This window comes from Rattus norvegicus, chromosome 6, assembly GCF_036323735.1.
Source record: "Rattus norvegicus strain BN/NHsdMcwi chromosome 6, GRCr8, whole genome shotgun sequence".
Lineage (NCBI taxonomy): Eukaryota > Metazoa > Chordata > Mammalia > Rodentia > Muridae > Rattus > Rattus norvegicus.
In genome coordinates this window covers 88701112-88712700 of record NC_086024.1, presented here as the reverse complement: position 1 = coordinate 88712700, position 11589 = coordinate 88701112, and the positions used below count along the sequence as shown (strand labels likewise).

Below are 11589 nucleotides of genomic sequence, written 5' to 3'. Positions count from 1 at the left end.
GGGTCTGGGTTACCTCACTCAGGATGATAAATTCCAGTTCCATCCATTTGCCTACACGATGTCCTCATTTTTAATAGCTGAATAGTATCCCATTGTGTAAATTAACCACATTTTCCGTATTCATTCTTCCACTGTGGAACATTCAGGTTGTTTCCAGCTTCTGGCTCTTACAAATAAGGCTGCTGTGAACATAGTGGAGCACATGTTCTTGTGGTGTGGTGGAGCATCTTTTGGGTACATGCCCAGGAGTGGTATAGTTGGGTCTTCAGGTAGAACTATTTCCAATTTTCTGAGGATCCGTCAGACTGATTTCCAGAGTGGTTGTACCAGTTTGCAGTCCCACCAACAATGGAGGAGTGTTCCTCTTTCTGCACATCCTCACCAGCTTGTACTGTCAATTGAGTTTTTGATCTTAGCCATTCTGACTAGTGTCAGGTGGAATCTCAAGGTCACTTTGATTTGCATTTCCTTGATGATTAAGGATGTTGACATTTAATGTTCTCAGCTATTGGCGATTGCTCCGTTGAGAAGTCTCTGTGTGCCCGAGTCTTAATTACTCCCAATGTGAGACCCATCTACCATTTTTACAAAAGAACCCGAGCTACTTTCTGAGGGAGCAAGTGGAACAGAGAATCGACCTCTATCTTTCCATTTGCACAAAGGACTGCAGGACATGGTTCATATTGCTCTTTTATATCTTCCTTCATGACTTGAAATGAGGCTGATTTTACAATGGTTTCTGCGTAATATGAAAAGTTCTTTCTGCATACCTTTACTTTAAAAAGCAGAATTTAAGAAGTAACCACTTAACCAAGAAATCACAACATTTTAGTATGTGCTCGCTTTCAAATACAAGGTATGTATCTTATTTTATGTATAATTCAAATAATTCAGGCTGTATTAGTTCCAACTTGCGACTGTAAATTGCTCTCACCAAGAATGCAGCTGAGAGTCTGGAGAGAAGGCCGTAAAGACAAGTCACCTGACATTCTGGTTTAGGGCAGCCTAGGGCCTCTGACATGCCAGATCACAGTCTAGTCACTGAACTGCATGTCTAGGTCCAACTGAGTTCGCTAAGAGGACTAACTTTCACCATGCTTTTAAGAGTTCTCAGCCTGGCTGACAGCAAAGTGTCAGCTTCTAGTAGACCACTTCAAGGCCCTAGATCCCTTGCTCTGGGTTCTCCAGTTCTACACAGCTGAACATGTAGTCATTTAGTGTCGCGCCCACCTCGTCCGGCAAGGAAGACGCAACACGGTTGGATTCTTCTCAACAGCCTTTACTGCAGGACACCTTCTTTGTTGATACAGGGAGGCGGCGGCAGCCAGCCCTAAGTGTTACAGCTCCAAGTGTTACAGCTCCAAGTGTTACAGCTTTAAGTGTTACCGCCGAGCGGCTGCCGCTCAGCTTATATACACAACAGTATGCTAATCTTCTTTCAGGGATTGGTGGGGCACGAGTCACACCACTGCCATCCTAGCTACTTGTCCTCCAGAGATTGGCGCGGCATGAACTCCCATTTAGCATAGTACCGCCCCAGCCAGACTGACGGCAGGTGCAAAACCCCACACATGCTCAGTACTGTTGTTAGGAGGGCGCCAGATTCACCTCATTATCATATAGCTGCTGCGCCGCTCCCTACAATTTAGAAAGGCTTTTACCATGTAAAATAATCATCACGGCACTTAGAAATGATAAACTTTCCTTTTCATGTATTTTATAGATTGCCTTATACACTTAAAATGAAAAATTCCAAGTTAAAAAATAAAGCTACAGCCAAGTGTATAAGCAGGTTTCTACCTTTTCTGTACTGCACACAAACATACACAAACACACATGCAAATATACATACACACAAGCGCACACACACACACACATACACACACACTGCACACAATTTAACTTGCATGCACAAACACAAGCTAACACATACACACACAATCTTACTTTTCTATACCTGCACACAAGCTAATACGTACACACACACATGCATACAAACCACTTTGAAAAAAATAAGTATAAGATTGGCATAAGTTGAGGGTAAAACCACTCACATTAATCCACACCCAAGCATAGCCAACTCTATAAAATTACTTCCTTGACACATAAAATATGGTAGTAGTTTGTGATACTTTGATTAAGGAGATATTATTCCCTTTCTTCTGACCCCCTTTCTTCAGGTTGATTTTCAAAGGGTGTTTTGCTTTATAAAGAAAATGCCCCTCCACCACCACCACCACCACCACCTTCTATACATATGCTATTTTATATTCGACTTTACCTACAGTTTGTCAGGTTGGGGGGAATTTCTTTTCTAGAAGCCAGCGAGCAAGGTAACAACAGATGACCTGTTCTTCAGCCCCAACTTCTCAGAGTCCAGAAGTCATAATTAAACCCCACCACACATAGGGATGAGCCACAACTGGCTTTGTTTAGCAATATGACTATCTAAATAATGTTTTAAATTGTAAAACAGAATCTGGGAGATTGCCTATATACAAGAGGTAGAAATGTTTTATTAGCATGTTCAAGGTAGTCAAAATTTTAACATCTTAACCCTCACAACAACCCTGTGAGGTAGGTAAGTCGGTTTACAATAAACTAATATCCCAAATAAAGTGCAACTCCCTGAAGAATCTGTATTAAGAGTAACTAGTCAATAATATAGCCATACCATTTTGTATGTAGACACTAATATTTGAGTTCTATAGAGTTTGATTCATGCAAAACACTGTTATTAGAAAAGCTTGCTGTAAATCAAATCCCATTTACTATATTTGGGGGACTATTTAAATAAACCCCGGGGGATTTACAAAAATACTACCATTCTTATCTTCTATTAAAAATAATTTTCCTAATATTTACTGAAAGTGAGATAATGTCAGCAAGTTTACATCCTCAGCTGCTGTCCTTATAGCAAGTTGTCTGAACAGGGCACCACAGCACGGGAAGATCAGAACGAACCCTTAGCAGTCTGGTATTCGGCAGTGAAGTCTGCTGTCTTCAAATATACTGCACCCAATCTCAACCCCACACATAATGTTATCTTACTGTAAACACTAAAATTAATGATAGTTAATCAAGTATTCTCCCTAAAAATATTTTCCCTTTAAATGGCAAAAAGATGAGTGACATTATGTTATTTACAACAAAACATGAAATTCAAATGTTTTGACTTTGCACCTGTGGCATTACAAACCCAAGCCTCCTGGTGTCAGTAAGCAGTTTCAAGGGAACCAGATGTTAGTAATTTTTTAAAAAATATTTTTCCTCTGTGCCACTAAAACACTGAACTAGTAGTATCAGTAGATACCCTATTTCCCCCCCTAAACATGTAATACCTTTTTATTGTTAGTCCCACACTAACATCCAGTGGCCTAATGTTTGATAGTTGCCTTGCTTGTAAAATAACTTAATGGAGAATTTTCATTAATTTAATGAGATATTTACAACTGTTATAATTTATTTGTAATGCTTACATAACTAAAGTTTGAAGCTTAGCTAATGCCTGAAATGTGCTGGTGGGTTTACACTTTGGCAAACAGTTACGGTAACTTGCTACTACAAAGAAATGGTTTAATCTACAACAACAACAAAAGCATATATTTTTAAAAATTGCCCCAAGGAAATTAGCAAGGGGTAAAACAAACTAAGCAATTGGTAAGCTAAGCCATCCATTCAAATCCTACTAGATCCAATGCAGTGCACTTTGAAGGTAAGGCAAAGAAAGTCAGATAACCAAAATAGTGACTTTACCCTAGGTTTCACTCCTGTATCTAAAAAGGGAAATTTAGAATTCAAATGACAAAGTATTTTCTTGGATTTAAGGATAGAAGTGTAAAAAACTGTTGAGGTATATATAAATAAAAAGTACAAAGGCCACGAGATACATTTTATTTGAACTTAACATATGCTTGTATAAAAATAACCCAGAAAATACTTTAAAAATACATTTTTGCATAGATCGTCCATATAAAACATTTACCTGGGGCAAAACAATGAAAAATCCATCTCTGAAACTAGTATAGTTGAACTGTCTCCTTGGATACCAAGTATATACAGAACAAGAGCCCTTCCTCTGGGGAGCACGGGCAGGCGGGAGAACAATTTAATTCAGCATCAGTCTATATTTATTTCTCTGTTGCTCGAATATAAACCAATGATGACAAGAGGAGAAACTCTGGGGGTTTATTTAACAAAATTAAATTCACATTTCTGAGGCCATCATAGTGCATCCAATGTCCGTCGATCTGGAAAGCTGCAGAGTAATGGTGTTCCTCTTTGTTAAATAAAGTGGCACCTTCCAGCAAATATCTGCAAATATACGACAGCATAGAACAGAATGATTAGATTTCATTTTTATGATAAAGCCTTTTTTTTTCTTTTTTTTTCCGGAGTTGGGGACCGAACCCAGGGCCATGTGCTTGCTAGGCAAGCGCTCTACCACTGAGCTAAATCCCCAACCCCAATAAAGTCTTTTTTTTAAAAAAAAATATTTATTTTTACAATATATACCACCATTTAACTGATATGTATGCTAGTAAATAGGTCCTGTTAAAGGCTGGATTAGGGTTTGAACACAGTCCTGTTCTACAATCAAGTCACTGATCATTTCACCTGTGCTATCACACCTCTTCATAGTGGACTCTGATCCCAGGCAGAATCCAGAAATCTAAAAGGCCTTCAGGGTTTTTTTTTTGTTTTTTTGTTTTTTTGGTTTTTTTTTTGTTTGTTTGTTTGTTTCGTAGGGTTTCACTGTGTAGCTCTGTCTGGTCCAGAACTCTCTAGTACAATGGGTTGGCCTTACACTCACAAGAATCCTCCTGTCTCTGAGTCCAGAGTGCTGGGGTTCAAGGTCTATGCCACCATGTTCAGGTAACAGTATCTTAATGGCTAGTAAAAATCATGGTGAACTAGTTTTTTTCTCTAGTTTTGTAAATCAAGCAAATAAACAAAAACTATCTACTACCTACTTGTGATCAGATAAATCCAAATAATAGGGTACGTATGCCAGATCTTCAGATTTCCAATGCTGCATATTTAACACAACAAAAGGGGGTGCCCCGTGGCAGAAAACTCGTTGGGAAAATTCTCTTAAGCCACCACACCTAAAATGAAAATTGGGCATGAACATTATTACACATGGGACAAACTGCTTCTCAACACTTCTGGATATAATTTCTAGTAAGCAGAGGTATACTATTATAATGGGTAATGGAATGACTGTTTTATTACCTTATTTTCCTAGTTCTGGTTTACAGGGTTCTCTATACTGCAAGTGATACTTTAATAATTCCTGGAAAAGTTGATTGTTTATATTTATATTGTTATAAAAGCATGAATCTGTTGAACCATCAAATAGCTTCCATTTATGCATACAGTTTTCTCCAAGGTGGATCCAATAATGACTGAGGGAAAATGCCTCCTCTTTAGGATCTTTATTAACATGAACTGAATTCTTCCCCCCACCTCTAAGTATTAAGCATATAGATCAAATGCAACTTTACAGTAAAATCTCGATTAACCGGAATGCTCAGAGCACAGTCCTCTGATTGAAAAACATTATTAACTATACCAAGTTAACCAGAGTCATTTACTTCACTATGTGTTGCTGAACTATTTAGGCTCTTTTTTTTTTCTAAAGAGTCTTTAACATATGTATCTTTTATCTTTCCTTCTTTTATGATCAAGATCTTCTATGGTTTTATAAAACCATTCTTCAAAATATTAACTCCTAATGCACAAAATAATGTGAACTTAGAAATTTCTAAAAGATTGGAATGAATGTTTATGCCCCTCTTGATTTCTTTTTAACTGTGTTAAGTTTTTTACCTTTATCCTAAATGAGGAATGCAGAAAAAAGTCCATTTAATTGAGGGTCCTGATTAGCTGGGTTCCGGTTAACCGAGGTTTTATTGTACCTACTCAGCAATGAGGAAAAAGAGAAAAGGTATTTGCTTGTATTCTTCACCTGGCAATAGTAACATACTTTATATATTTTATATCTAATAACAAAACACAACATATGATGACAAACTAAACTATACCAGGAGCACTGAAAACTGTCAGGCTACCTAAATATTTAAGCATTGCTATTTCAGATTTGTAATAGCTTCAAAGAGCTTATCAGCCTAGATTCCTTCATTAACGCAACAGAAATACTTTTATTTCAAATGTATATCATGCACTCACCCACGCTCTTCACAAAGTTCAATCTTGGAACAGAATAACTCATCCACAGCCAGTCGTATCAAGTTTCCATGAGGAATTTCTTGGGGAGGACTATAATAATAGCAAAATGCAAGTAAGGATGGCTTTTAACAGTTCACTACAGTCCACTGTAGAGGTCAATGCAGTAGGAGCAGAACTAGCATACAACCTCTGCTGTCTTCGGGATTTTTGGCTGTTTGATTTAAGATAGGATCTCACTCCTATAGCCCAAGACAGCCTCAAAGTCACAGTTATCCTTCTGCCTCAACTCTCTGCATGTTGGCATTATAGCCATGCAAGGGCATACCTGACCAACCTTGTTTTAGGCAAATACTATAGAAGCGGCTCAACTAAATAAATACTGCATGGATAAAGCCTATGTCCTCATGTATGCTGTTGCTGCTACTGTGGGTTTAAAGGGGAAAGTGCCTCAGCAGATGAGGAGAGTTGGACGGAGAATCCAGACAGCAGCTGATGAGTAGACTAACCACTCCTCTAGCAACGGGGACTTGTGCTAGTTGCCTTATCTGTTAGAAATGCTTGCTCTACAAACTTCAGAGCCTGCTTTAAATAAAAGACTAGGAAAAAAATGACCTTAAAAAAGTTCTAGAGTAAGATGAAAAGTCTTTTAAGTGGGAGAAATACAAAACAGTATTAGCACAGAATTATACTTATAAAAATTTATAGATTGACAAGATGCTAAAAGATTATGAAACGCTTCAGTCTATTACGACAGAGAAACATTTCCTGATAGGACTTCAAATTGACACCATCTTATCAGCAATACAGAAAAACAGATGGCACGTGTGTATGAACAAGGTACATTTCGAGTCTATTAAGCTGTTTATTTTCCTGACTAGAGCCAAATTCACCTCTGACAACGTCTGGATTTGTTTGTCTTCCCCCAGTATCAACCCTCTTCCCTAGCAGGACCCCAAGACTTTAAGGTCTGCCATCAACATTCCAGCAGGTCTTCTCAGTTTGGATTCTCTCCCATCTTCTACTATCCTAGAAGTCTGTTCTCTCTCTGAAAGTCAAAGTCACTCAGCTGCCTCCACTCAGTGTTAACTGTTCTCAGAGACAGCCTTTCCAGATATGAGAAGCCAAACTTGGAGTTTCTGTCTATAAATATGCCCCGGGCCTTGCCACAAAACAGTACTTTTAAAGTTTTCTTATTCATGTAGAAGTATTCTTCCTGACAGGACCATTTAAAAGATAAAACACTCAAAACATTAAAGTGCCCTTTGAGAGGGTAAATCTTTGCCATAAAGAACCTAGTAAGCTAGGACCAAGAACGATTCACTTTGCATATTGAATAATTTATTTCTTTGCTACTAAGAAATTACTGGGTAGTTTTGTATGTAGATGCATTATAGTTAGGCAAAGCCCCTTTAAAAGTAAATGTGACAGAACAGAGTTGAGACAACTTACTTTATACTAATTGTGCGCTGCTGATCTTCCTGCACTCGGGTAGGGCAGCGCCAGTTAGAACAGTAACTCTCTTGAATGGTAGACATAAGATTTTCAAGATTTTTGGTAAAATTATCATGCTCGTTCCCAAACAAATCAATTACTAAGGAAGCTTTATGAACTTCAGATTTGTATTGCTGTTTTTCCATCTTGTCCCAAATCCAAAGCAGCTTCACAGTTGTAAAACTGTAGGTGTCCATTAAATAAAGAAAACAGTCGACAAACTCCCTGCCAAAATGCAGAGAGAGTTCCCTGGGGAAGTTGTCGTTCTCATTAAGAATGACATACAGTAACATCAAGAATCCATCTATGGTGCAGGTATTTTTCAGTCTGATCTCAACATAGAGGGGTGTACAGGATACTGCTTTGCGGCCAGCTTTGATAGTAAAAACTCCTCCCCAAGGAAGAACAGGCCTCCAAAATGATCGATCTTGGTTATAGTTATTTTTAATTGATGCTTTGATCTCTTCAAACAGTGTCTTCATCCTGAATTTTGAAAGTGAAAAAGAAAACATATAGAAATGAGATTCTTTAAAATAAAAATGACTTCACTTACAGTCAAATTACATTATTAGAAGGCTTCCCAATATGAAAACAACAGCAATTTAATGCATTTGAGGGTGTGGGGCAATATGCATTGATCCCAGGAACCTACAGAAGGGTGGAAAGAAAGAATTGACTCCACAAAGTTCCCCTCTGATCTCCACATCCATGCTGTATTATGTACGGCCATGGACAGATGAATATACACACACAAAACAAAAAAATTTAAAGAAGTAAGCTTTGATACTTAGGCTTTTTACTAGTTTTAATAGATACGGGGGGCAGAGAGATGGGTAAGTAGTTAAGAGCACTTGCTGTTTTTGCAAGACGACTTAGGTTCGGTTCTTAGCACCCACGTGGAGGCTTACCACTGCCTGTAACTCCAGTTCCAGGAATCCAGTGCCCTCTTCTTGCCTCTGGGAGCACAAGGCATATACACTGTGCACATGCCCATACACAGGTAAAATACCTGAATACACAAAATTAAACGAATGTTTAAAAAAAGCCAAATCTCTTTTTAAGATTTAGAATAATCATCAGATGGACCTTTGTATTAATTATATTTATAATTATTATGTGATATAGGAAAACCTTATAATAAATGAAAATAAAGTTACTAGAAGGTATAAACTTATGAAAATGTGAGAGAAACACTACTTTTTAAAGTTAACATGTGCTAATAAAGACTAAAATTACAGAGTATATTTTTTATTCTAATGTAGACTCTTTCTACCTCCCCAATTAAAAGCTGTGCTCCCGTTCCTTGTTTATACAGGCAGTTCCACTTAAGAAATTGAAATGGCACGCTCAAATGTTTTCAAGTACAGAAGAGCATCTCGTGGTTTTTATATTAATGATACTGCAAAGTGTTATCTATACTATAAAACGAGTACAAAATGATCTGTTGCTGTAGATGAAGGATAATCTGGCATTTAGACAACAAGAGGAGTAACAGCACTTCAAACAGTAGCACAGTTGGCATTGCTATTCCCTTGGGGATATTTATTTGCAGCCTAGAATTGTGCTGATCTGCATTTTAACTAGAGAGGCCACGTTATGAAACTCCCAGAACTTACTATCCCGATTCTTCCCTCTGCCTGTTCTAGGAATAAAATGGAGTGTCCTTCCCCTTTAAACTGCCTCCTCTCCTTCTCCTAACCTTGAGGACAGCCAAACACTGTCTTTAGAGTCACTGACACTATTTTAATAAGGGTGTTTGCATCCTATGTATGTTACATAAGCAATTAAAGAAAAAACAGTCCCTGTTGAAATTGTTTTGTAAAAATAGCCTGGCTTTATTTGGGAAAAAAAACTATATATAACAACACTGCTTTCTAGTGTTACTTCCAGAGGTGTTTAAGGGCATTTATCTGAGTGACAAAAACCAGAGAAAGAAATGGCTTAAGTCAGTCTCTCACTTGGACTACCTTTTCTTTTCAAATATCACATATTCCTAAAGCTAACACAAACCCAACTCTAAACCTGAGTTTTACGTCCAAAATTAAGTTCAAAACTATTCTGTGGTAGCAAATTCCGTTGTGCATTAAACACATGTTCACTGCTTCCTACTTGAGACAAGATACTGCATTCTAAATTATGTAGTACTATATTTGGTTAGAATCCCGGGTGTTTAGAGACTGTTAACATTGGCTCTCATCAATCACTTTGAAATAGCAGTGTGACAAATCTGGAAACATGAGGAAACAAGTTTCTTAAGATAAACTGATCAGTTTCATTTAGAGTTAAAAAAAAAACCTAAGACATTCAAGTATTTTTTTAAAATGATAAAAACTTTTTGCGATCTGAATTTTATCTCTTGAATTTTAAAGAATTTCTGTAGCAAGGTTTAGATGCTTGACTTTGGATTCCTAAATATTATACTGGGAAAGGAAGCCTAAATCCTTAGCGTTTCTGTTGAAACTAAAATTGCAGATTATATTTTTTATTCTAATGTAGATCTCTTTCTACCTCTTGGATGTGGTCAAATGAATGGTAACCAGAGCTCTGAAAAGCAATGATTATAATCTGCACCATTTAGACCGCATGATATATAAGGCACAAACCTAACTTTAGAGGCAAGGCTGGAAGCTCTTGGGAACACTTAAAATTCTAGCAAAAAGTTGGTCAGTTGTTCAAATGTAAATTGCAGTAATACTTAAACAAATAAAACTAAAGAAGGAAAGAAAAGGGAGAGATGGAGCAAAGAGCTTTAATGAAATAGCTCAAACAGCTCGGAGTTTTTGGTACGTAGTCACTGATGGATGAACTGGGCTGGTTCTTACCTGCCTCCATCCCAGCGCCTTCAGGTGGACTGAGCCTGGGAAACTCCCCAACCTCAGTTTCTCCGCTAACAGGACCCCCTTTTCCCGAGCTGTCATACCCAGGGGGGTCACACTGCATTCCCCAGAGGACTGGACCACCTGTCGCGGGAACCGAACACCGCACTACCGAGGGGCGCGGGACTTGCTGTCCGGGGGTGGGGGTGGGAGTGGGGGTAGTCCATGCCCGCGCGGCCACGCCCACCCTCCCGCCGTGGCAGCCAGGCCTCCGGGCCGCAGGCGGGTCCTCTGCGCCTACCTCCCGCGGGACCGAAGACCGCCGGTGCCGCCGCACCCGTCGCCGCCGCCGCTCGCTCATGGAGAGCCCGGGCCGCCGCCGCCGCGGCCGCCGCATCTACCAGCTCCTCCGGCTGCCTTGGCCGGCCCCGGCAAGCGTGCGGGGCTCCGGCACGGCCTCCATCGCGCCCGCCGCGGCGGGAGCCACCGCAGCCGCAGCGCCCAGCCCCACCCGAGCGGCCCACGCAGCCGGGACCGCGGGGCGCGGCGCGTCGCTTGTTACGGAGCAGGATTCCGCGGGCCGCCCCCTCCCCCCAGCCCGGCCAGGCCAGCCGCCGGCCGCGAGGCTACGCAGGCGCGAAGGCCCCGCCCAGCGTGCGCGTGTCGGGTGTGTGTACAGTCTTCAGACTTGCCCAATCGGAGACAGGATCAGGTGTAGGAGGGCGGGTCCTGACGAGAGGGGCGGGGTCCCAGCGTGACAAGGTGGGTGGGGTAGCCGGAAATGGGCTGGGTTTTGCCTGAGCCGCAGCTGTCTGGGCTGGAACTGCTTGGCCTTTTGAAGTTAGTACCCATTTTGGACCAGTATTGATTTTAGTTTGATTCTAGGTCTTTGGAATCCTTAATTCAGAAAGAGAAAGCATACATGTATTTTTCTTAGCATCTTATGACTATGGGAGAATAATCATTTGTATATGTATATGTATTTGAAATAAGTATCTATGAAAAAAATTGAATTGCCATCTTAAATACTGTTTAAGATTAGCCATAGCATATTTTGCAGTGGAAGGGAACGCTATTAATACGTAGATAG

The 11589-nt window shown here is 39.9% G+C and overlaps 1 protein-coding gene across 5 annotated transcripts; it reads right to left on the bottom strand.

Moving 5' to 3' along the window:
• Positions 1–2496: 2496 nt before the first annotated feature.
• Positions 2497–11050, bottom strand: C6h14orf28 (similar to human chromosome 14 open reading frame 28). 5 transcript variants are annotated; one of them, XM_039112242.2, is made up of 6 exons: positions 10801–11050; positions 8592–8692; positions 7642–8166; positions 6193–6282; positions 4974–5108; positions 2497–4314 (listed from the first exon to the last, which is right to left on the bottom strand). In XM_039112242.2, exons 1-6 carry the CDS (start codon positions 10894–10896, stop codon positions 4131–4133), a joined length of 1131 nt encoding a protein of 376 aa, XP_038968170.1. In that variant the 5' UTR covers positions 10897–11050; the 3' UTR covers positions 2497–4130. The 5 variants fall into 5 exon arrangements, 4 of the variants coding, with proteins under 4 accessions (XP_038968170.1, XP_038968171.1, NP_001101495.1 ...); XR_005505516.2 differs by lacking the exon at positions 2497–4314 and adding an exon at positions 5236–5296; XM_039112244.2 differs by lacking the exon at positions 2497–4314 and adding an exon at positions 5833–5921.
• Positions 11051–11589: the final 539 nt, after the last annotated feature.

What these genes read in the sequence shown, in the direction of transcription:
- C6h14orf28 (XM_039112242.2), bottom strand. Translation starts at nt 10,896, where the DNA reads ATGCGGCGGCCGCGGCGGCGGCGGCCCGGGCTCTCCATGAGCGAGCGG. An exon ending in AACTGGAGTTACAGGCAGTG is followed by an intron (nt 8,167 to 8,591) that starts GTAAGCCTCCAC and finishes TTCAAAATTCAG; the next exon opens with GATGAAGACACTGTTTGAAG. An exon ending in CAGCGCACAATTAGTATAAA is followed by an intron (nt 6,283 to 7,641) that starts GTAAGTTGTCTC and finishes CTATTATTATAG; the next exon opens with TCCTCCCCAAGAAATTCCTC.